We start from the raw sequence: 26,411 nt of genomic DNA, 5'->3' as shown, positions 1-26,411 counted from the left end.
CACCCCAGTGACTCAAGTTCAGAGCTGTGGGAAAGCCCCACAGTTAGTCTGGAGAGCTAGGTGGAACTCGTCACATACCGCCTTATATCCTACACATTAAGGGTTTGAGCCTATCAGAGCAATGGAGACACAGGGTCAGATCTGTGCCCAGGAGACTCCGGCTATAGTGTCGGGAGAGGGGCAAGGCTGGAGACTGGTAGTAGTTACTGCACCAATTCAGAGGAGATGATGGCTAATTAAGGGCAGTGGCAGTGAGCATGAAGAGAAGTGAAAAGATATGAGAGAATATTCAAGGATATAGAATGGAAAGGAGAGACGGCCAGATAACAAAGAATTCAACCTTTGGTCAAAACGAGGTATGAATAAAGTCACTGATTTTATTGAGCAGCTCAAACTAGTTCTAAAGGCAACTGTTAAAGAGGAGTTCCAAACAGCTTTGGAGCAATGTACAGCCACCTGCAAAGGCTCTTACAGTACACATTAATGTACACAGTACTCTTTGTTAAAAGTCAGGAACACTAAATGCATTCACCTTTCATATACTTACTTGCTAGTAATAAAGCAATACAGACTTTTCAGTACGTCAGCCTAGATTTCTGCTCAAGTAAGTCCAAATGTGAGGTTTGCTTGTTAACTGATTTTGGTCTATAAAATGGGAGGTCACAAAAAAAAAAATACCAGAGTTTATTCATAGCTAAAAATAACAAAAGATTTCTTATTCTTCTGAAATAGAAATTTTATATTTCCATAGTCAAAATAACAAACAATTTTGAAGGTTTTTAAAAATTAGTTGAGAATTCTGATGAAAGTCATTTATTTCAGTAGAATAAAAACAATAAGCAGCATGAAAATGTAAAGTGCTACATAAAAGCCCCAAGATACATAAAATTGGAAAGATTTCATTTGCTTAAACAGTTACAGGTGAAACGGGCATCATATATGTTTTTAAGCATGCTATTTTCACTACCTTGGTATACAGACATGTGCTATGATGAAAAAGTCATTGAGTTCCTGACATCTGAGGACTGGGGAAGGAATGAGTCCTAAGGTTTTGCTTGCCAGATCATATATCTGATTTTGACCTTACACTGTAAATAAGGGGTTAAAGTGGCACTTTAAAAATAATAGTTTTCTGAAGAGGTCCATCAGGTGGGGTCTGAGTTAAGAATGGCCCCAAAGACCAATTTTGCTCATAAAGTCCACAGTGGGGGTCAGATGAACAACTTAAGAATTTTTAAGTAACATATTGAGTTGAAAGGGAAGGAGCATAAAAGATGCCATTTTCGGATGTGAGCATCAGATGCTAAAAAATAAATTCCTACAAAAAGAAAGTGGTGCGTCAGCTGACAGGTGAAGGAAGAGAGGGTAATCAAAAAAGGATCTGCACAATGCAAAATCTTCACGGCTTCATCAATCGTCAAATGTAAGTACAGCCCATGGGAACATGCAACAAGATCACTCAGAGCCAGAGGAGGTTCAGGTGTGACTGAGGGGAAATGGAGAGAAGGCTGTTCCTAGCACAAGATTAATCTGTGCACAGGCTGAGAGCACGGGATCCCCCTCCAGTGGAGACATGGCCTGGACTTCCACAGTTAGTGCCTCTGTTAGACCACTGCTGACTGAACCAGTATTTCTAATAACTTATGTTCTAAACCAAGACTTCAGAATGCATTTTCTCATAGCAATAAAATTACAAAATGGTAACCTATGATTTTCCTGACATATTATGTCATAAAGTCCTTGGGCTTTTCAGACTTTACCAACTTCAGATATAGCTATAACAAAAACAATCTGAAAATACTTTTAAAATACTAACTTATTAAAGTTTAAAACAACTGTATATTATATCATAATTTTCAATATGCTCTTATTTTAAATGCAGACATAAAGGAAAACTGGCTTTGAGAGGGACATAAATTGTGTCTGGCAGTTAACAGAACCAAAATCCCATAGCAAGGGTAAAAGTTAAATTTGCCTTTAAAATTATTTTACAAATTGTTTCTACCTTGCCCATAATCTCGGTTAGTTAAAACCACATAAGGACTTTATGACTACCATCCCCAAATTATTCAATATTTATCATGGACTAACTTTTGTGGACTGGTCTAGAACCTAAACACCATGTACAACATTTAGTTGTAAAAAAATTGACTTACAAACGCACTTTCAGAGCATAACCTATTTGAAAGCTAGGAACCGCCTATATTTAAAAATTAAATCCTTACTAACAATACTCTCAAGAATGCCTTCAATGTTGCTGGAACATGCTGGAGACAATGTTTTTCTGTGATTATATGTTCTCACTAAGCATTAGATGGTAAAATTATCTACTAGAGTCAGTGGAGCTAGCTAGCACTATGTTACATATTGATTTTATACTGAAAATGATCTTTTGGGCCTTGAATAGGTGGACAATTCCAAGTAAAGGTTTTTCTAATTTCTATCACTGTTGCTTGGGCCCTGAGCTTTTCCAGTAATATGATACATGAAACAGTTCAACAGTATGCATATTCCAAATAATTAAATTTATAGTGACTATAAAGCTAGGCATATATATATCTCCAAAGATATACAATACAAAGCAAACCAAACATCGAATCTTAAGATATTCCCACTTAACTGCTGGAAAAAAAATCAAATGATTTCCTGACCTGAACCATTCCTTTCTTCTTTAAAACAAAGATCTATGGAAGATTGTTTTCTTTCTTTTGAAATATTATGTGCTCATTGGAGAGAATGGGATAATAGCATATCAAAGTGGTTACAAAGCATTCTTCCCTCTTCAAGTAACATCCAGTAACCAAAATGTAATCGCATTTCTTCATAAATGTTTGAAACAGTAACTTTCACTGAAAATGTTTAGGACATAAGGTATGTCACAGAATGGGTATCTCTATCCATTTCCTATGAATGACATTTTAAGTATGCTATTGGAGGGCTTTTACTTTGCCTTTCAACTCATCACTATACAATTCTATATAAATAGAAAACAGAGAACTCAATAAATGATATTGAGTAACTATTAATACTCATTGGAACTTAAAACACCATCATTTATCCAAAAATTTAAAAGGGTTATCCAGAAAACTATGACAAATTTACATAAAAAGAAGCTGAGGCATGAGAAATAACAAATTATTTCCCTGTAAAGCAGGTCATATAGTGAGACAAGGGACTTGACTTCCAGTCCCAAAAATAAGCAGGACTGAATGGCTGTATTTATACTGAATTTATAACGATCAAAAAAGGAATGAAGGGTAAATACAAAATAATTTTTTGTAAACAATTCTTAGATTATACCCAATGTAGAATGTTTAATGAAGCAGCTGAGCCACAGCTCTTAAGACACAAAACAATATTATAACTCAAAGTCAAATACATACTCATTGGCTAGATATATTCGTCGGAATATAAGAATTGCCAACGCCAAAGTCAAGATGACAATCAGTATAGCAGATCCGCCATGATCAGTGTGGTCTCTTGGCTGCTGACCCTGGATTACATCTGGTGAAGTAGACGACCTTCTCTGACTCTGCTGTTGGGCCCTGCGCTGTCGAGGACTCAGGGAGGTATTCTTAGTTACAGTTTGGACAGGCTGTTGAAGAGATGCTCCTGAGGGGTTCTGGACTGCATACTAGGAAATTTTAAGAAATTTTGTTTGAAACCGGCAAAGAAAACGTATACATATACCTATTATCTAGTCAAGAGTACAAAGAATCTCAGCATTAACCACAACTGAGGGCAAAATTACCAAGAATTACCTAATTGTTGAGACTAATAACTCACAGTTCTGAGTAAGCCAGCAACACAACTTAATTCTGAATACTTACCAGATGGAGGAGTTTACCAGAAACAAGTAAGACAAGGGCAGAGTTTACTTATATTCTCCATAGCGGCTTTCCACTGTCCCTCAGCAGCAACTCCAACAAATGTGCTAGGCATCTAACATCTCCCTTCTTCAGGAGAGCCAAGGAGAGAAGCAATTTGATTTCCACTTTCTGCTTGAAAATTTGCCATTCTAACTGGCAAAAAAAGCAACTCTCAACAGTGTGCCACTCATAATCTCCATTTCTTTCAATATTACCACCTTATTATGTCGACATGCTTCCACCAACGATCATCAAGCACAGAAAATTATGTCAAACCTTATGTTCTTCACAGCAATATTGTTGCAAAAATTAGATGTGGTTTTCAAATTAGGCTTATCCTTTCTCATACTTCTTGGCAACTGAATTGAGCACAAGTCTAGAAGAACCCTTGACTGTATGTTTGAATTGTGTTACTTTATGTGATGTCAGGAGTTCCCTCGGTATGTACTGAGAAAAATGTGGAGGCAGTTGTGGGAAACTCAATGTACCCTTTACTTGGGCACAAGTTGCCCCCCCTCTGCCAAAGCACTGGATGTCAAATGCTTTCTATCTTTTAATGACTGCTCTTCATCAAAGCATAACCACAATGTGGTGCCAAGTAAGTCAAAATATTCTATTTTATAGACAAGAAAGCTCTTTAATATGAATTCCATTTTATTTATATAGATACTTTACTTATAATAACCCAATGGTCTTTAATTTTATTGAAAAGAAGTTTATACTGATTATATTAGTGCCAATACACATTCTTTCAAATAAAAAAGGACACGTTTTATTCAGATTAACTATAATAACTGAGCAAATATAAAATATTTTAAGTACTTTCCATTAAAAAAATTTAATGTTTAGAGGAAAAAAAAATAAATAATGTAATTCAAATACTTTTTATAAAAGGTAAGATAGGGCCCTGGCCGGTTGGCTCAGTGGTAGAGCGTCAGCCTGGCGTGCGGGGGACCCGGGTTCGATTCCCGGCCAGGGCACATAGGAGAAGCGCCCATTTGCTTCTCCACCCCACCCCCTCCTTCCTCTCTATCTCTCTCTTTCCCTCCTGCAGCCGAGGCTCCATTGGAGCAGAGATGACCCGGGCGCTGGGGATGGCTCCTTGGCCTCTGCCCCAGGCGCTAGAGTGGCTCTGGTCGTGGCAGAGCGACACCCCGGAGGGGCAGATGGGCGTGCGGGGTGGATCCCGGTCGGGCGCATGCGGAAGTCTGTCTGACTGTCTCTCCCCGTTTCCAGCTTCAGAAAAATACAAAAAAAAAAAAAAAGGTAAGATAGGCTTTGTACTGGCAACAGTTATAAACATTAGGAAAAAACTACTCAGCTCAGTTACCTGCGGAAGAAATTAAATTTTAAATCTGATAGTCATCTCAGAATTAAAAGGCTTATATAATCTGTATTTCTTAAAACTATCCTTTTGGCCTGACCTGTGGTGGTACAGTGGATAAAGTGTCAACCTGGAACACTGAGGTCATGGATTCGAAACCCTGGGCTTACCTGGTCAAGGCACATATGGGAGTTGATGCTTCCTGCTCCTCCCCCCACCTTCTCTCTCTCTCTCCTCTCTCTCTTAAAATGAATAAATAAAATCTAAAAATAAAAAGCAAACTATCCTTTGGAAGCACTCAAATGTACTAACCCCTAACACAGCAGCAGAAAGAAACTTCTGATTTTGAGTTAAAAATATGTTAGTGCTGATACTAAATTAGAGCTGCATGAACTTGGACTTCCACACTCCACAACTTTCAGGAGCAATCTACTCATTGAAGAGAGAAGATGCACAAAGCTGCAGCATTTTATGAGGTTTTACATGGTCACAGGTGTCATATAGTGACTTAATATTCACTGAGTTGAACTAAGTTACAGAAGTCAATAAAACATTCCATCTGAAATCTCTCCTTCTTTCTATTGCTCAGCCAAGATAAAAGTATCTGATAGAGCAAAAGTACTCATGGCTTATAAAGGGAGATGGGTTCTTAAGGAAAATAAAAAAACATGAGATCCTATCAATCCAGAAACTAGCACAAAAGATAGACTCAGCTTAAATCTTTTATTTTATATTCCCCATTAGCTTGAGGGGAGAAAATTACATTGTCCCTATACCTGACTAAAATCAGGAACCGTATCATTATTAGGCTGGCTTTGCCACTTCATAAACACATGGCCCTAAACAAGTCATTTAACCTCATACTCAGCTCCCAAATCTGTACAATGAGGCTAATATCCAATTCAGTACTTGTGAGGATTAAACAGAATAATAATATAAAGTGCTTAGGATAGGCCCTGGCCGGTTGGCTCAGCGGTAGAGCATCGGCCTGGCATGCGGGGGACCCGGGTACGATTCCTGGCCAGGGCACATAGGAGAAGTGCCCATTTGCTTCTCCACCCCCCCCCCTCCTCTCTGTCTCTCTCTTCCTCTCCCTCAGCCAAGGCTCCATTGGAGCAAAGATGGCCCGGGCGCTGGGGATGGCTCCTTGGCCTCTGCCCCAGGCGCTAGAGTGGCTCTGGTCTCGGCAGAGCGACGCCCCAGAGGGGCAGAGCATCGCCCCCTGGTGGGCAGAGCATTGCCCCTGGTGGGCGTGCCGGGTGGATCCCGGTCAGGCGCATGCAGGAGTCTGTCTGACTGTCTCTCCCCGTTTCCAGCTTCAGAAAAAAAAAAAAAATACAAAAAAAAAATAAAGTGCTTAGGATATATAATTGCTTATTAAATATTAGTTATTATTAATATTTTTACTACTATTATATTCCTTTGAGGCCACAAGATTTAGGTTAAAAAAAGTCATGAAAAAGGAAAAAAAAAGTCATGACTTTACTTAGGACTGCTTTTTGGACCTTTATTAGTAGATTAATATAGTTAAAACAGCAATCCCGGCCCTGGCCGGTTTGCTCAGTGGTAGAGCGTCAGCCTGGCGTGTGGAAGTCCCGGGTTCGATACCCGGCTAGGACACACAGGAGAAGCGCCCATCTGCTTCTCCACCCCTCCCCCTCTCCTTCCTCTCTGTTTCTCTCTTCCCCTCCGGCAGCCAAGGCCCCATTGGAGCAAAGATGGCCCGGGCGCTGAGGATGGCTCCGTGGCCTCTGCCTTAGGCGCTAGAATGGCTCTGGTCGCAACAGAGCGACGCCCCGGATGGGCAGAGCATCGCCCCCTGGTGGGCGTGCCAGGTGGATCCCGGTCGGGCGCATGCGGGAGTCTGTCTGACTGCCTCCCTGTTTCCAGTTTCAGAAAAATACAAAAAAAAAAAAAAACACCAAAAAAACAGCAATCCCTTAAAACACTGACTTTAGATGCTATTTTATTATATGTACTTAATGGAAATATTTATTTAGATATACTACTTTAATTAGGTTCTGTGTTTCTGGTGCCTTTTGGAGAATGTATTACTCTAACACCTAGTACTGTAGTATTATAAAATTCTAAATTTTTCCTGTTTAAATAATCACATCAAGGGAAAAACAACCTAAGGTTATAGATCCTGAGAAACCTAGTGTATTTGGAGTTGAAGGACTAATTGGACTACATTTTGGCAGTTTATATTAACTGCCAGATAGAAAATCAAGTTGGCTTTAGCATTTTCAAAATGCTTTAAGATTGGTGGCAGAACTTCTAAATATTTGCTGTTCGACTAAACTTGTCTAACTGCATTATCACAGAATAAAGATTGAAGTCATAATAGTTTCCGTTCCCTTAACTAAGATGAAGGAATCGTTTCTGGGATGAATGGATGTTTTATTTAATTTTAAATCACAGTCTCAGGTAAGTCACATATAAAGTTTTCTATAATAACCTAGAATAATCATTGTCTGTGAAGGAGTTTTGCATTTGCTTTTTAATACAAAATGGAATGGTTTATTCAGAACTCAATCCCTAGGAAAAAGAAAAAAATCTGACAGACTGGAAGAACATAAAGCTACTATCAGTATTTTTCCCTTTCCACATAGCTAAAAAATTTGCATCAGCAAGCAACAGATGGCCTAATGTTATCTGCTGTACTTAGACTTTCAGTAATCTCTCGCCCCCTCAAGGCTAAAAAACAGCTTATCTGGGATCTAATATATAACATCTCACTGAATTTATATCATACTTGCATGCAAAACAGGCACCTTAGCCAAAACCAGGTTTCAGTTACCTCCATAGTGATCAAATTATACAATCACACCATGAGATTTGTTTGTAAATGTAATTAAAAGTTTAACTCACAATTGTAGACAATTTATTTCTTGTCAGTGTTTTAACCAGAACTGGTATCTATGAAATAATTCAAGTTTTATGCACTTTAAAATCAAAAGAAAAAATACTACTATAATATTATTGTTTATGCTATCTAATTTATTAAAATTCTTGATTTCTTTACCTGTACTCCTAGTTTTTTTTTAAAGAGCTAATCCTATGATTCATTTATTCAATCAACAACCACCTACTATATACAAGGTACTATGCCAGGCACTGGGACAAAGCCCTCATCTACAAGGAACTTACATTATGAGAAGATAGACAATAATTAATTATAAAATAAATTACAACTGGAATAAGTATTAACTAAAATATGCAACAGGAAAATGACATAGATTTAAAATAAAGACACAAATATTAGATGGTCCTTACAGGTGAAATAAAGATTATAATTCTCCTCTCTGGAATAAGATATTTTTATTTCTAAAAAACTATTTATGGGCCCTGACCAATTGGCTCAGTGGTAGATCGTTGGCCAGCATATGGAAGTCCCGGGTTTGATTTCCGGTCAGGGCACACAGGAGAGGTGCCCATCTACTTCTCCACCCCTCCCCCTCTCCTTCCTCTCTCTCTCTCTCTTCCCCTCTCGCAGCCAAGGCTCCACTGGAGCAAAGTTGGCCCGGGCGCTGAGGATGGCTCTGTGGCCTCTGCCTCAGGCGCTAGAATGGCTCTGGTTGCAACAGAGCAATGCTCCAGATGGGCAGAGCATCGCCCCCTGGTGGGCATGCCAGGTGGATCCCAGTTGGGTGCATGCGGGAGTCTGTCTCCCCGCTTCTAACTTCAGAAATACACCTTCCCCCAAAAAAGAACTATTTATGAAACACCAACATTTTAAAAGTGAAAAGTTAAAATATACACTAACTAAAATGAATTCATTATATTCCTCTGCAATTCATAAAATTACATGGAGATCATATAAAAACAATTAACTCTCAACACACATTTTTTTCTTGTACCTCCATCTCCAGGCCTCCAGGAACTTCCTTCAGAGCACCCGCTCCCTTGCATTCTCCAACCTACTTCTCTGCCATCTCACTCCCTAACTAGGAGAGAGCCACCCAACACTACTTAGTCCCACTTTACAATGAGTTATTCCTCAGTAAAGGGCAAATTTCTATTCCAACTTTTCTGACCCTTTATAACCCCTATAAATGGGGGGGGGGGCAAGGAGGATTTGTTTTATCTACCAAAACAACCCCAAAGATAATTCATCTCTTATATAAAGTCAGTTTTCCCCCATAATCCTAATTATTTAGCAACAATTCAGTCACATTTTCTTAATTGGTCTAATAACCTAGTATTCCTCCTCCAATATTTAAACAATAGATCAAGACACAATTAACAACAGCCATAGTGTTCATTTAATCATTCAGTCAATAATTATTTATTGGACATTTAGTCTGCACAAGGCAGCACTGTCCAAAAGAACTTTGTGCAGTGATGATAATGTTTGATATTTATGCTATCCAATACGGTAGCCATTAGCCACATGTGGCTATGAATTATTTGAAATGTGGCCAGTGTGACTGAGGAACTGAATATTTAATTTAATTTGATTCAGAATAATTTAAATACGGAATTAGATAAGACACACTGACCAGTAGCTATATTGAACAGAGTAGGTCTAAGGCAAATCTTTTGCTCTAGGCCTTGAAGTGCCATAATGCAGCTTAACAAACCTGCCAAAGACAGCGTGACTATTTAGAAAGTGGCTAATGTATATATAATTTGTTTTATTCTGACTGTAGCACTATATTGAAACTAACTTTCCAGAGAAATCATAGAATTCTAGAGGGATGATAGTCCAGCTCCACTGAACAAAAAAAAACGAAGGCCCAAAAGTATAAATAACTTACTCAAGAAAATACAGTAATTCATTAGAGGAAGAAACGGACTAGAATCCTATTTAGGAAAACCAATATATTCAGATATTTCCTCTAGGAATCTCCTTCTACTACTGTAAATAACAATAATGATATAGATACTCATATATGTAAAAGACAAGAACCATACCGATGTACTGGCTGTAGCACCCTGGAATGTTGTAGGTATATTGTCCTGTAAATCATTTAATGAAAAAGAGTGGTTTAAGTCCGACTCAGCACTAGTCTTTCCAGATGAATTGACTTCTGCCTATAAAAAAAGATAATACCCAAGAGCAGTGTTACAAGAGGAAATGTACATAATAATCCACAACCTACTAAATTTCCTTTCTTAGGTTTATTTTAATTGTTATTTTAATATCAACATCAATCAGTTACACAGTGAGAACTCATGTCCGACACTATGCTGGGCATTAGGAAGACGCACAGACAACCCCTGTTCTCAAGGAGACATTACTTGGTGAGGGACAAAAGTAACACCCAAGGTTCACAATCCACAATTCCAACAATCTCTAATAAAGTTTTTTGTAACTTTCAGGCAAAGCCTGACATGTGAAGCTATTAACAGTCTTTATTCAACATTAGTGTAGATATTCCTAGGTCTGCTAATAAAATTTAATGAATTTGATTATCGGGTGCTGCCCCAGTTTCCACTATGAGTGTTAATATATGGTTTATGTTTGATATTTTCTAAAATCTGAAATTCTGAAGCACAAAACACATCTGGCCCTAAGATGTTCAGAGAAGCAATTTTATATGCAATAAGAATATTTAGGAGAAAGAAAATCACCAATATTTATTAAGCTTCTCCTCTTTCAGGCACCATAAAAGAAAATATTTCTCCCAAGAACTAGACCTTGGAATGACAGACAGGATACAAAGAGGTAGAGAAGAGGGAGGGGTTAACATGTTGCTTAATGCAGATTAACAATTTTTATGGAGCTAATTCAATTACAGAAGCATTTATATGTCTGGGTAAAATATATGCAGAAAAAAAAGGATATAAGGAAAATAAATATGCCAAAATAATAACAGCAGTTATTTCTTGGAACTGCGATTATATGATTGTTATTTTCTTACTACTTATCTATATTTTCTTTAATAATAGCTAAAACTTATTAAGCACCAGGGATAGTTCAAAATACAATACATATACATGAGTATTAACTCACTTAATCCTCATAAGAATCCCACAAGATAAACCCTGGCTGGATAACTCAGTTGGTAGGAGCATCGATCATTCTATCAGGCAAAGGTTGTAGGTTTGATCCCTGGTCAGGGCACATATAGGAACAGATCAGTGTTTCTGTCTCTCTCCCTTCTTCTCTCGCTAAAATCAATAAATAAATTTTAAAAAAATAAATAAATTAAATAAGCCTGGCCTGTCTGTGGTGGCGCATTGGATAAAGTGTCAGCCCAAAACACTGAGGTCACCAGTTTGAAACACCAGGCTTGCCTGGTAAAGGCACATATGGGAATTGATGCTTCCTACTCCTCCACTCCTTTTCTCTCCCTTCTCTCTCTCTCTCTCCCTCTCTAAAATGAGTAAGTAAAATCTTAAAATATAAATTATTAAATAAAATAAAAGGAATCCCACAAGATAAGAACTGTTACTATTATTTACAGGTGAGAAAAAGGGAAAAAATGGTTAACCAATATATCTGATATCTTATTATTAATAAGCAGAAAAGCTAGGATTTGAACCCTGGCACTATATACCAGAGTTTAAGCTTTTAACCACAATGCTATATAATGCCTTTGTAAATGCATATTAGTTCTATAAGTAAAAAATTAATTGTAAAAACCTTATTGCAATAAGACTAGATTTTACTTCTAAAAGTAAATAAAAGGGCTACAAAATTTGAATTTATTTATCAATTTAGAGTACCTTAAAACTGATTTGTCTAGCCAATTCCTTGGCTTCTTGGTCAGCCTTGCTTGAATCACTTCCAGATTTTAAAGGCAACAGGACATCCTTCATGGTGCAGCCACATCCCTCACAACAAAAATCTTGTGATCTGGTAGGAAAAAATTTTTAATGAGTACAAATCAAATATGTGAATGTTAATTCAAGACACTCAAATAATGAATGATTAAATTTAAAAGAAAAGAACACTGGATAATTCTGCATATTTATCTACACATAAATTAGACAATTATGATAATAATTATAGCTCTAAGACATATACACAAATTAGGTTGGTATAAAAAAATTCGCATCAATTGTATCAATATTTTAAAATACCTAACATCAAAATCCAGGCTTAGATTTCATTTCCCCAATATATTATTTAAAGGAAAATAATTATGCTTTAGATTTATATGACAAAAAGATATAAATTGTCTAACTACACTGTCCTCCCAATCACACATAACAAACCTATGTTAAGCCCCTGAAAAGTCCATTATAAAGCTCAAATTATTTTTAACAAAAACATATAAAACAGTAAAGAAGCCAATTTAAAAAGAACTTACAGATATTTCCAGAAAAAAAACCCCTCACAAATCATATTAATCTAAATAGCAGTACAACCTGAAAGACAAAAACTCGTGGAAAACCCAGACTTAAATGTATCACTGATTATATTAAATAGGTACTCAAAATAACCTATTAACTAGACTTTCATAAGATTTCATTGTTTTTACATGTTTTCATTTTCTCCTTTGTGATCCAGATATATCCAAAAAGTACCCTAAAGCTCATAAGAGTGCTGAGGATTTGTATAATTAGAAGTAAATATGTATAATAGGTAAAAATATATATCGTTAAACTGCTAAACTTCCTTTTAAGAAACATTTTTACTGTGCATCTAGTTCAACACTGAAGACTTGTCTTGAAGAGCATGCCACTTAAATTTATTAAATAGCTTCATATAAACAAATATATGTCAAAGTAGTATTAATTATTTATTAATGAATAGTTTTGTTTCACCAGAAGCAGCATTCCTATCCATATCCTTTTGATAATCAGCTGTATCCAAATTATCTGCCTTAAAATGTGTCCACTTTTAACTGAGAAGTCAGAAAAAATTTAAAGGAGAATATTTACTTTGGATATATCAATTTACCCACAATAAAAGTTAATTTACCATGGTTAAATGCAAAATCGGGTTTTTTTAAAAGCCTTTAGTACAGACTAAGAACCTAGAATATATACACTGACAAGTCTAGAACAAAAGACCAAACTTACTTTTTAGCTTGTACATGAAATTAACTGAATAAAAGTGTCAATATAGAAAGCCAACATAAAAAATCAAATAATGCCTGACCAGGCGGTGGTGCAGTGGATAGAGCGTTGGACTGGGATGTGGAGGACCCAGGTTCGAGACCTCAAGGTCACCAGCTTGAGCATGGGCTCCTCTGGCTTGAGCAAAAAGCTCACCAGCTTGGACCCAAGGTCGCTGGCTCAAGCAAGGGGTTACTCAGTCTGCTGAAGGTCCACAGTCAAGGCACATATGAGAAAGCAATCAATGAACAACTAAGGTGTCGCAACGAAAAACTGATGATTGATGCTTCTCATTTCTCTCCATTCCTGTCTGTCTGTCCCTATTTATCCCCTCTCTGACTCTCTCTCTGTCCCTATAAAAAAAAAAAAAAATCAAATAAAACAAGTATCACATATTCAAAAATACATATTAAAATTTGTGAATAGTAGCTGCAAGTAAGGTTATATCCCCAGTACTTAGGAATAAGGTTTAAAAAGAAAAGTTACTGATGAAATTAGGAAGTCTACCAAATCTTCCAGACACTAAAATCTCTGATTTAACAAACATCAGTAGAGGACCTATTCTGAACTGTGCTAAGGTAAGATCTAACACGGGAGTGGGCAAAGGTAGGTTTATAGTCGTTCATATGGAACATAACACAATACTTAATAAATATTAATATAAAAACAAACTGTTTCATATATTCATAACTGTAAACCTATTTTTGTCCACCCCTGTACAATTTAATTCATAAAGTATGTTTGAAGAGGGGTAGGCAGCAGAGTGCAGAACAGGAAAATGATCAAAAATCAAGACTTAGTTTTAGCACTACTCAAAGGAGAGAATAATCTAAATCTAACGAATCATCTGGGTTATACAGACAGATGAACCTGGAAAACACTGAGAATGCAACACCACTGAGAAACCACAACTTAATAAAATCTCCTTTTCTTTACTCCAGATCATTCATTGAGCACTTACTATGCGCCAGATGCTATAGCCACAAAGACAGATTCCCTCTTTGCCTTCAAGGAGTTTTTAATCTTGTGGAATGCTACATATAAATAATGTGTCCAGTTCTCCTCCACCTATAATAATGTCCAAGTGGAGACAATGACCTGTACTGTTTTCTAGGAGAAGATATCAACTACTTTCTAAAACCACTTTATTTAGACTCTGACTCTGGTCGACCCTGAGTAAATTGGTACAATTAAATTTCTAACATAGCAAAACTAAGGAACCTGTAGCAATGATAATTCACAAAGTAAGACAAAGAGCCCATTTCCCAATAGCCATTTCCCAGAATAATATTGGGGTCTTAACAAAGAATGAAATGCAAAACTTACTTTTTGGCAAGTGCTCTTCTTTCCTCAGGTGTGTAATCTAGAGAACCTATGGCTCCCTCTCCTTTTGTTGGCATAAACCCAATGATGGCTAATAATGCTGTTCTTACTGAAATAAAAAGTAAACATCAATCTAAATTGCTTTGTAAAAGGATATGGATTTACTCTGGAAAGAGAAAAAGACTCAGGCTTTCAGTGAGGAGGTACAGGTAGGAGGGTTCCAGTAAAATAATAGCCAAAATCTAGATAAGGAAAAGCAGTTTTATCATTTATTAAATAATATTAAATTATTTAACAAAAACAGATTCAATCTCAAGAAGGTATTATACTTTATAATTATGAACTGACTAAAGTTATATAAGATATATTCACTTTAAATTAGTACTCACTACTCCATGAAGGCTGCCAAGTTTCAGGATGATGTCCTGAGATGCTCAAACAGATTTTCTTGCCTACTTCAAATCGTCCATTAGCCTTAGAAATAAATAAGGCATTTAAAAATTATAGATGTGTTTAATGTTTTATACTTCACAAGTATAAATATATTTTATAGATACTCTACAAATATTTCTTGGATTCTGAATAAATAATACAAGCTGTTTTTAGAAGTTATAGCTCCTTCTTGAAACTGAATTATACAAATTCTATCTAAATAATTGGTATATAAAAATGCCCTGATGTACTCTTCTGTGCTTAGTATGGTGCTAGGCTCTGTAAAGAATCTCAAAAAAGACATACAGAGAGTAGGATAAAACCTAAGAACTTTGTTCCACCTAACCAGATATTGGTGAGAAGGATGGGAGTGATTTTCAGAAGGATGATACAATTTCATAAGATAGAGACACAAAGGAGGAAGATCAGAGGCAATGATTTCAGTTTTGAACATGAATCTATTTTTCTTGGTGAAAAGCTATTGATGATGTCTAGCAGGCAGAAATATATAGATGGTGATATCAAAAGAAGATATACATTTTTGATGATATCAGAAGATATACCTGACTTTGCAGAGGTGATCACTGAAGCCATTTCATAGAAATAAGAAAAAACAGTTGGAAGTCTGAACTTGTAGAATATCCACACTTAGGGGAAGGGGAAAGAAGAAGAGGAATGAAGTTAGAATATATGCTTCATATGGGCAGAAAATTTGACTTATTCTCTGCAACACCCACAGGGTAAATGACACGTGTTTTAATAAATATCTGTTGAATGAAGGTTGGAAAACAGAGGGAAGTTTTCAAAAGAGAGGAAGTGAACCAGAAAGAGCAAATATTGAAAATCAGGAGGGCAGCCACTGTGCTAAATATGACCATATCATTGGTTAACTCTTGCAATATTTCTGTACTTGCTGGTCAACAGCTGCTGCTCCAACTATCCAACACCACCAGTTTCCCCATACACCAGCCCCTCCCCATCTATCACTTGGCTCTCCCCAAGATCTAGCAAATGAAACTTCCTCCTAACACAGTAGGGTCCCTTTGGGACCCTGCTCCAGCCCTACTGCCAACACTAACAATTCTAATTATTACCTAATATTTGTTAAGGAGCTTCTATATGCGAGGAACTTTATAAAGTATGATTATATTTACCATACACAACCCCTTGGACAGAAGAAAAAACTAAATTTCGAAGAGATTATGTAGCCTGCCTGTGATATACTAGAAACAGCACTGGTCAGAATCCAGGTTTACTGGCTCTAAAAACTAATGCTCATTCCACTAAAACAAATACAGATAAAAAACAGCATTAACTGGGTGTTTATTAATGAATACCCTTTGTTTCACTGTTTTCTATCTGTGTGTGTCAGATGTATAACTTAGATGGAATAGAATCAAGACTGAGAAGAGGTGGCGGGATTTCTCAAACTGGTCTTTGAGATTAGTGCAGTGAGCATGTGTGGAAACCAGACTGCAGCAGGTAAATAAAAGTAAAGGTGCCTTGAAGGTTAACAAAGAAAAAACAAGACAACATAAAATGGTAACCAGAGAAACAGAAAAATTTTTATGTTTTGTTTGCTTTTTTCAAGGCTGGGGATAATTAAACACACTTAAAAATAAAAGAAAATCAGGAAAGGAAATCTTAAAAATTAAAACAGGAATTTACTGATGGAACATATCCCAGAAAAGAGAAGAGAAAATTGGATTAATAGTTTTCCTTCACATGGAGATAGAATATGTCAACATAGAGAGAAATTCTAAGATATAAATAGTAATAATATAGCAAAGATTTATGGAGGACTCTATGTAACTTACTCTATGAGCTACATATAAAAATAAGGAAACTGAGGAACAGAGTGTAAGAAAAGTGACAGGTTAAAGGAGATGATATAATTAAGAGGTATAATAACATTAACTAAGCTTTACTGGGGACCTACCATGTACCAGACACTGTACCTAGTATTTTGCATATATTAATTCTTTAAATTCTAACAACCACACTATAATAATTATACATTTATTAGCATTGATAATTCCTTTAAATTATTTTTTTGGGGAAAAAATTATAGTATCAAGAACTGGCTCCCAAAAGCAAAATTATAAATGTTCCACTTCTTTATTTTTAAAATTTTTTAACTTTCTTTGTTTTATTTATTTATTTATTTATTTTAGAGAGAGAAACATCAATTTGTTGTTCTATTTATGCATTCAATAGTTGATTCTTGTATGTGCCTTGACTGGGGATCGAACCCAAAACCTTGTTGTATCAGGACAACGCTGCAACCACCTAGACTAACTTCCAGGGCCACTTTATTTCTTAATGTAAAGAAGTACATTGACCATATTTTGAAGCCACCATAAAGTGTTAAACCACAAGCATTCTAAAAAGCCAAGAATTCTTACCGTTAGAAGAATAATGCTTGGCGGTTTCATAGGATACTCTGGTGGCAGTACTATTCGTCCATGATAAACTCCTCCATCAAAATCAGAATCTGGGGGCCCCCGAACTGTGAAGTGCCATTCAAAAAGGTTATCCTGAACAAAAACAATATCCAACAAGCAATCAGTAACACTGAAAGTTTGTTCTTAATAATGACTATTAAAATAGAGAAAAATTAATTATATTACTAGAACAGTTTCTAATGCACAAAATGTCTCAAATGTAAAATTTATAATTACAAGCTATTTAATCTAGTTTTCATGTCCCACAATAGCTAAATCGTTTTTAAAATGCATTTTAAAAGATCTAAGCATTGTTATGTATTCATAAATAAGATTATAAATTTAACCTAGAAATTAGTCCTTGAATATTAATTAGTGATAATTATTATACAGTTGATCCTTGAACAAGATGAGTTTGAATTGCACGGGCCCACTTACACTTGAATTTTTTTCAATAAATATGTATAGTACTGTATATGTATTTTCATTATGATTTTTTTTCAAAGATTTCACTGGGGAACAAAATTTTGTTGCATCCACAAAAACACTTGTTCTTACCTAATCGAGTGTGCTGATCTCAAATCTGAAATTAGTTTTTCTCTGTAAGCTACAGTTGTTTTGCAATTCAAGATTTTAGGTTTTCATCTTATTGTAAAATTTTCAACATTTAGTTTAACCTAATGAAGTAGAATGTCTTCTTGGGCATCATCTTTGTGAAAATATAATAATTTATATAATGCAGTAAATACACTAATACAGTAAAAGATATGATTGCATCAGAATTTGTCTACAATTTTGAAATAGAACATATTAAAACACTTATTTTAATCATAAGATTTGCACAAAACTTATTTAAATTCTATTCAGGCAAAAATTGGTGTTTGTAGCTCTTGTGTTTGTGTACTTGTTCAGGACAATCTCATTTGATGCTCCAGCAGTAGTCTGCTCATCACTAACAGCTCCAAGATTTTCGGGAAACTTATCAAGGTGACTGTTCAGGAAGTGAATCTAATGCCCATGTTACATCCAATGTTGTGGAAAGCCAACAGCATCCTTTGAACCAGAAGTTCCCAGTTTTCTGCTTTTTGTTGCCAAGGAAGTTCTTTGTAACTGTCACAAAAGACTGCCATGCTGCTTTCTCCTCCTTATTCATCTTCCTAGCAAATTCTTCGTCACGTATGAGGGTTCGAATTTGAGGTCCATCGAATACACCTGCTTTTATCTTCTCAAAAGACAAGACAGGAAAAGCAGAAATAATATGCAGAAAGCATTTACTTTCTCTATTCAAAGCCTAAACAAACTGCTTCATTAAGCCAAGTTTGATGTGAAGTGGGGGGAAAATGATCCTGTCTCGATTAACTATAGGTTCATTCACAATATCTTGCATCCCTACTTCCAGAGCTTCACGTTTCGGCCACTCCTTCTGTATCCAGTGTTTCTCCCAAGCTCGGCTGTCCCACAAACACAGAAAGCAAGAATACTTCGTGAAACCTCTCTGTTGTACTAGCAGGAAATTTATCATTTTAAGATCAACAAAAATAATCCAGTTACGCTCCTCATACTTCAGTAAGTCGAGGACAATTTTTATGTCATTATAATCTTCTCGCAGATGAGTTGAATAACCAATTGGAACCGCTGCATAAACATTACCGTTGTGTAGGAGAACACATTTCAGACTCCTTTTAGAGCTATCAAGAAATAGCCGCCATTCTGTTAGACTGTAAGTGGTAACATCTAGCTGGCTGAGAAGACTACTGACTGATATCATGACAGTAAACAAAGTGTTTGTCTTCAGAAAAAAAGTCCACAAAAATTTGTTCACACTTCCTGAAATGGGATACTTTAGCTGACCAGTGAAGTACATTCTTTTCTTGAAGCACGGAGGTTAATAACCCAGCTGCTTTCTTTGATAGGCCCAAATCTCTTACTAAGTCATTCAATTTGGGTTGGCTAAACTGCTGAGGGGTTAATGACTGCTTGGCATCAGAAGAAGACCCTTCAGATTCTACAACCATTTCCTCATGCATCTTATCAAAATACACTTGATCACCATGTTCACTTTCTTCGTCCTTAGAAGAAATAAAACCATTGAAACCTGGAACTGGGAGTGTCTCAGAGTGTGGGATAGGTCGTATTGCTGAAGGAATATTAGGATATGCGATCATATGCCGTTTTTTCTTGCTGATGCCCTTTGTATGGATCAGACAGAAATAACAGTCACTGCTGTGGTCCTTAGGTTCACGCCAAACCATGGGAATACTAAAAGGCATTCCTTTGCGTTTTCCTTTTGTCCAGTCACAAAGCCTTTCTTCACAATTATGACATACAATATGAGGAGCCCAATTCTTGTCTTGATTGCCAAGGGGAACTTGAAAATAGGCAATATATGCACAGGCAATATATGCACGTGTCACAAATGATGAAACATTGCGCCTTAAACTTTGAAGTGTGTAACAGCCACATATATAACAGAAGGTGTCAGGACTATTCTTACTTTTAAGCCTACTCGTGAAAGCTATGATTCAATTTTAAAACAAAATGAAAGGGTGTTTTTATCAGATAATTTTTTACATTTAAAAACAACTACAATTATGTAAAAGTGATGTTTGTAAAACATTAATTGCCTTGTGGTTATGTTCAATCCAAGAGTCATTACCCTTTAACTCCAATTTAAAAACCAATGCAGCCTGACCAGGTGGTGGCGCAGTGGATAGAGCGTCGGACTGGGATGTGGAAGGACCCAAGTTCGAGACCCCGAGGTCGCCAGCTTGAGCACGGGCTCATCTGGCTTGAGCAAAGAGCTCACCAGCTTAGACCCAAGGTCGCTGGCTCCAGCAGGGGGTTACTCGGTCTGCTGAAGGCCTGCAGTCAAGGCACATGTGAGAAAGCAATCAATGAACTAAGAAGTCACAACGCGCAACGAGAAACTGATGATGGATGCTTCTCATCTCTCTCCGTTCCTGTCTGTCTGTCCCTGTCTATCTCTGCCTCTGTAAATAAATAAATAAATAAATAAATAAATAAATAAATAAATAAAATAAAAACCAATGCATGCCATTAACTGTAACAAAAAGAAATTAAAATTGCATAAAAACTAGAGCATGCACCGAAAAACGGGTTTCAGATTTGGAATCAGTGATGCAGAAATATATAGAAACAGTTCTAAAACGTCATGCAACAGAAAATGAAAAATAAATTGTTCCCCAGTGTTTTATTTCTTGATTTTACAGAGGGTGAGGGAATGAGAAGTACAGTTGCTTCACTTTAGTTGTTCACTGCTTGCTTGTTGTATGTGCCTCCACCAGGCAAGCTCAGGGTTTCAAACCAGCGGCCTCATCGTTCCAGGTATATAGCTCTACCCACTGCATAACCACAGGACAGGCCCTACTGATTTTCTTTTCTTTTCTTTTTTTATTATTACTTTTACAGAGACAGAGAGGTAGTCAGAGTAAGGGATAGACAGAGACAGACAGACAGGAACGGAGAAATGAGAAGCATCAATCATTAGTTTTTCATTGCGCATTGCGACACCTTAGTTGTTCACTGATTGCTTTCTCATATGTGCCTTGACCGCGGGCCTTCAGCAGACTGAGTAACCCCTTGCTTGAGCCAGCGACCTTGGGTCCAAGCTGGTGAGCTTTTGCTCAAACCAGATGAGCTCACGCTCAAGCTGGCGACCTCCGGGTCTCGAACCTGGGTCTTCCGCATCCTAGTCCAACGCTCTATCCACTGCGCCACCGCCTGGTCAGGCTGATTTTCTTAATATCATTTTATTTCCTCTAGTTTATTTTATTATAAGAAGAAAGTACATAATACATGTAACATAAAAAAATGTTAGTTGACTGTTCATGTTATCAGTAAGGCTTCCAGTCAACAGTAGGCTATATTAGTAGTAGTTAAATGTTTAGGGAGTCAAGTTATACACAGATTTTCAACTGCATAGGGCATGGGGCTCCAAACCCTGCGCTGTTCGAGTCTAATGTATAACCAAATAATAAAAATTTGAACTATTTTAACAGTCTTTAAAAATTATTCCTCATAGATACCTAAGAGCCTCTTTATAAGTGATTAGTAATATTAATACATATACTATCAATATCATCTTACAGTTACTAAGTACAGTTTGCAAAACATTTGTGCAGATATTATTACATTTTATTCTCACTATTACCATGGAAACTAGACTGACTAGACATTTAAATACCCTCCTTTTACAGATGATAAGACTGAAGAGATGAAGAATCTTTACACAAAAAGCCCACACTAGCTGCCAAGATCTCTCAAGGGGCTGTCTTCCAAATTGTGCAAAGTATTGGGTTCTTTCCACTTCCTCTCCATCCCTCAGATTTAGGACCTAAAGCCAATTTAGCATCTGAGACCCATTTTATGAGACCAGAAATCTGTTTCTTCTAAAATGCCTGATTTTCAATGGCTAATGAAACAATCAGGAAATACTGGGAGTAAAATATATTAATAAACCACATCAACACATCTGCAAGGCAATGAAAAAACAATTTTAAGAAATTTGTTTAAAATATTAAAATCCATATGTAGATGACAGAGACAGAAACTAACCTCTAAAGGCTGCGCGTGGTAATGATCTGTTGGATCTTTTAATTCTGCCGCTTCCTTCATTAAACGTTTAACAGCTAAAATAAAATTCATAAGACAGAGACATTTAAAACATACTTTACCAAGTGTTTAGCACAGATTAACAAACCTAACAAAAAAGTTTCTATGTTAACAAAACATGTATAGAAGGCTGATTCAATTGAATATACGGTAAAATTTAATTATGTGATTAATAGTAATAATTAGAGGGGAGAGGAAACGGTAGCTAAGCATTGGCAGGGTTATATATTACATTAAATATATAGGTAAGTTTTATAAAGATATTATTTTTATTCAGTAAGTACTTACATACACTTCCTAGTAGCACTCAAAATCCCTATTTTCCAGACAAAGAAACTTGTCCAAGGTCACACAATTAGTAAATGACAGAGCTGGAATTCCAACACAGGGAATACACTTCTACCATGTTAAAATGCCTACAGTAACAAAAACGTGCCCTCTGTAACTCATGCTAATGAATAGTAAATCCCCTTATATTTTCAACCTCTTGAAACTTTCCACCCAGTATATTACGTTAACTTAATGGAACTAACTCCAGAAGTCACTGAACTCTATAGCCCTAACTGATTTCCTTTTTGAAATGATTCTTCAGCTTAATTAAAACCTCCAATCCGCCCTGGCCGGTTGGCTCAGTGGTAAAGTGTCAGCCTGGCATGCAGGAGTCCTGGGTTTGATTCCTGGCCAGGGCACACAGGAGATTCTCCACCCCTCCCCCTCTTCTTCCTCTCTGTCTCTCTCTTCTCCTCCCACAGCCAAAGCTCCATTGGAGCAAAGTTGGCCCAGGCGCTGAGGATGGCTCTATGGCCTCTGCCTCAGGCACTAGAATGGCTCTGGTTGCAACAGAGCGGCACCCCAGATGAGCAGAGCAATCGCCCCCTGGCGGGCATGCCGAGTGGATCCTGGTGGGGCGCATGCGGGAGTCTGTCTAACTGCCTCCCCGTTTCCAACTTCAGAAAAATACAAAGAAAACCTCCAATCCACTGACCCCACAACTTTCTTTACCCCACCTACCCCTATATTGACTTTCCTCTTTACCCACACTCTTGACTCTAGAGGCTCCTCTTTCATACTTCTCCAAGAAAATTCATTTCTAGCTGACCCAACCCAACCATCTTCTTATTTGGTGTCTATATCCAAAATGCTGAGCATTACTGAAGGAGGACATAAAAAAAAAAGTTATTAGCAACAATTTCCATTGTGACACAATGCTATCCAATGTTTTCATATTTTGCTAGTAAGCCCACTGGCCCAGCACCCTAACTTATTTCACACTTATTTACTCACATCTCATCTCTCTTCATCCTCTTTCAGTTAATGGCACAGCCTCTTTATTTCCATGATAAATGACCTTTAGCAGCCAATCACAATCAACAATCCTATCTGTATCTGTACCCTCTTTCCATTCCCATTTGCTCTCAAAGGTCAGTCCTTTGATCTCAGCTCCTCCCACCTCAAGCTCCACGTGCTAAAAAATGTCCGGACTTTTGCATAAAATTTAATGTTAATCAAGGGTTCCTAAGGTAAAAAAAAGAAGTTATTAAGTCACTATCCTATTCCATAATTATTAATATTCTTCCACCTCCTACTCTCAAATAGGCCCCTACAGACAGAGACTTTGTTCACTTGATCATCACATATTTATTATTGAGCTCATATTTATTATTGAGCACTGAATCTACAACCAAAATAAAATAGTTTCTGTTATCAAGGAGCTTATAGTCTTGGGGGGGGTTAAATATAAAACAGTTTGATAAATGCTATTTTAGAAATAGTGTATATTGAAATGCTCTTTCCACAAGTTCTAGACCAGGCGTCCCCAAACTACGGCCCGCAGGCCGCAATGCGGCCCCCTGAGGCCATTTATCCAGCCCCCACTGCACTTCTGGAAGGGGCACCTCTTTCATTGGTGGTCAGTGAGAGGACCACTGTATTTGGCAGCCCTCCAATGGTCTGAGGGACAGTGAACTGGCCCCCTGTGTAAAAAGTTTGGAGACCCCTGTTAGACACTCCATTTCTCTCTACTCCCAGAACTTCCTACATACCGGTTCCTCAGCTTGTAATGCTGCTCCCATCCCCAACCCTACCTCATCCTCTAGACTGGCTTTAAGTAGCTTCCTCAGGAAAGTGTCTTTGACGCCTTCCCTTGTCCACCTGGAGAGGAGCCTTCCCTTGTCCACCTGGAGAGGAGCAACTAGAGATTCCCATCTGGGCAGATAAAAACCCCTGAGGAATTCTGGAGGGGAGTGAAGACCAGGGATGCTCTCTAAGTTATGCTAATGCACAATCAGGTTTGGAAGCCATTGCCCTACCAGTGGTCGGCAAACTCATTAGTCAACAGAGCCAAATATCAACAGTACAACAATTGAAATTTCTTTTGAGAGCCTAATTTTTTAAACTTTTATCGAGGTAGCGCCCGCACATGGTATTTTGTGGAAGAGCCACACTCAAGGGGCCAAAGAGTCGCATGTGGCTCACAAGCCACAGTTTGCCAACCAGGGCTATGCACCAGGTTGGGTGCCCTTACTGTAAGTCCCCACAACACTCTCTTTTATAAAGTTCCTCATTTGTAATTATTTAACACCTGTCTTTCCTGCTAAACAACCTACTTCACTGCAGTCTCCTCTTGACTTAGCACATTGTAAGCACTTAAATATTAGTTGAATAAACTTTTACTATCTTCCCCTAATAAATCTCTTCCCAAGGACCTGATTAAAGGTAGTGGTTTTCAAACTTATTTGATAATAAGATAAAATCCTTTGTTTAAAGAAAAGCTTAATGAGAACATCAATATGTAAAACTGGTAACAGCTGTTTTGGTTTAAACTGCCAACATGGAAGGGCCTTCAAGCTATTTACCTTCCTTCCACCTCCTATGCTATCGAAGGGGCCCAAGGAACAAGAATTGAAACCCCTGGTTTGGAGCACATAAAAATACTGTTGTTCTAATTTAATATTAGATACAAGTAAAATCATGGAAGATGTTATGAAGTTAATTAGTTTGCTGTCAGCAATCAAAGATGACAAGGAGATTGTCCTTCATTCTCCAATAGCTAGCTGAATATTAATAAACTGACGATTTTGTCATTGCATATACCCTTATCACATTTTCTCTGCCTCCTCCTCACTTAGCTCAGTTCAGTTGGACAGAGGAAAATAAACACTTAGTAGTACCTGGATATTATGAGATATATGAAGGATCAGAAATGCTACAAGAATGCATTTAGTCTGACCAGGAGGTGGCATAGTCAACAGAGCATTAGCGTGGGACGCTGAGGACCCAGGTTTGAAACCACAGAGCGCAGGATCGCTGGCTTCAGAGTGGGATCATAGACAACACCTCACGGCCAGTGGCTTGAGCCCAAAGGTTGCTAGCTTGATCCCAAGGTCACTGGCTTGAACAAGGGGTCACTGGATTGGCTGGAGCCTCCCCCCCTCATGGCACATATAAGAAAGCAATAAATGAACAACGATGTGCCGCAACTATGAGTTGCTCCTTCTCATCTCTCTCCCTTCCTGTCTGTCTGTCCCTATCTCTCACTTAATGCATTTAAAAGAACAATCATTTGTTTAACAACTAAACAGTTGATTTTATTAGTTCACAGACTACACAGGCACATACCATGTGAGAGCTAAGGCCACACAGCCAAGTAGAGGAGGAAACTGGTGTTTTCAGAATCTATTTTTTTCTGAAATAACATAGCATAAAGATCTTAGTGAAAAAGAACGTGGACTCTGGAATTAGAGCTTCATTAAAATCCTGGTTCTGACTCCTTAAGCCTCAATCCTTGAACAAGTTACTTAATCTTATTCTGCCTCAATGTTTACATCTATAAAATGGGAGTCAATAATTTCTCCACATAATTCTCCTTCCCTTTTCACTCTCCCTCTTTCCCAGATCACAACTTATTAAGGTCAGAAATGAATTCGGATATAAGGCCCTCAATAATTCTGTTTCAAAATCAGGCCTTGAGCATACGTCATTGCCTATATGGCATAGCTCCCGGGCTCCCAAAGGGAAATATCACAGCTTTGTAATAGTCAAGATTCAAAGTATCAACTGGCAACTAGGACTAGAGCTTAGTCTGCCACTCCTGACACTCCATCTCTTTCTTGTTACAAGACTAGAGAGAAAACTTTCCCCGCCCATAGCTCCTCTCTTATCTCTGCAAGGTTATTCAATGGAATTCTCCTATCAGGGTGAGATAAGATATTCCAGGGAAAGGAAGACGGGTGGGGAGCACCTGCATGCTTGCTCTTGTTCTTTCTTTTCATAGAGGTCTCGTGATCACTCTGGATCCAAGCTCTAGGCTCCCTAAGCCTAATCATTAGCATTCTGCACATGCCCAGACTAGCTCACTGGACTTTTTTGGGGGTT

The 26,411-nt window shown here is 37.5% G+C and overlaps 1 protein-coding gene across 3 annotated transcripts in view; it reads right to left on the bottom strand.

Annotated features, from left to right (window-relative positions):
• Positions 1-357: 357 nt before the first annotated feature.
• The window catches only part of UBE2J1 (ubiquitin conjugating enzyme E2 J1), a 30,590-nt gene continuing 4,536 nt past the window's right edge, over positions 358-26,411 (bottom strand). The window contains exons 2-10 of one of the 3 annotated variants that reach the window (XM_066358887.1): positions 22,326-22,453; positions 21,981-22,054; positions 17,367-17,498; positions 14,919-15,003; positions 14,533-14,638; positions 11,869-11,998; positions 10,111-10,230; positions 8,065-8,112; positions 358-3,634 (exon numbers count right to left, since the gene is read on the bottom strand). In XM_066358887.1, the coding sequence (XP_066214984.1) occupies positions 3,359-3,634; positions 8,065-8,112; positions 10,111-10,230; positions 11,869-11,998; positions 14,533-14,638; positions 14,919-15,003; positions 17,367-17,498; positions 21,981-22,040 (957 nt within the window). In that variant the 5' untranslated portion in view covers positions 22,041-22,054; positions 22,326-22,453 and the 3' untranslated portion in view covers positions 358-3,358. The remainder of the gene's footprint in view (positions 3,635-8,064; positions 8,113-10,110; positions 10,231-11,868; positions 11,999-14,532; positions 14,639-14,918; positions 15,004-17,366; positions 17,499-21,980; positions 22,055-22,325; positions 22,454-26,411) is intronic. The other 2 variants (XM_066358886.1, XM_066358888.1) reach the window with 2 other exon arrangements.

Source organism: Saccopteryx leptura, chromosome 1 (genome assembly GCF_036850995.1).
Source record: "Saccopteryx leptura isolate mSacLep1 chromosome 1, mSacLep1_pri_phased_curated, whole genome shotgun sequence".
Lineage (NCBI taxonomy): Eukaryota > Metazoa > Chordata > Mammalia > Chiroptera > Emballonuridae > Saccopteryx > Saccopteryx leptura.
The sequence above is the reverse complement of the archived record's forward strand: the minus strand, read 5'-3'. Positions and strand labels throughout refer to the sequence as shown.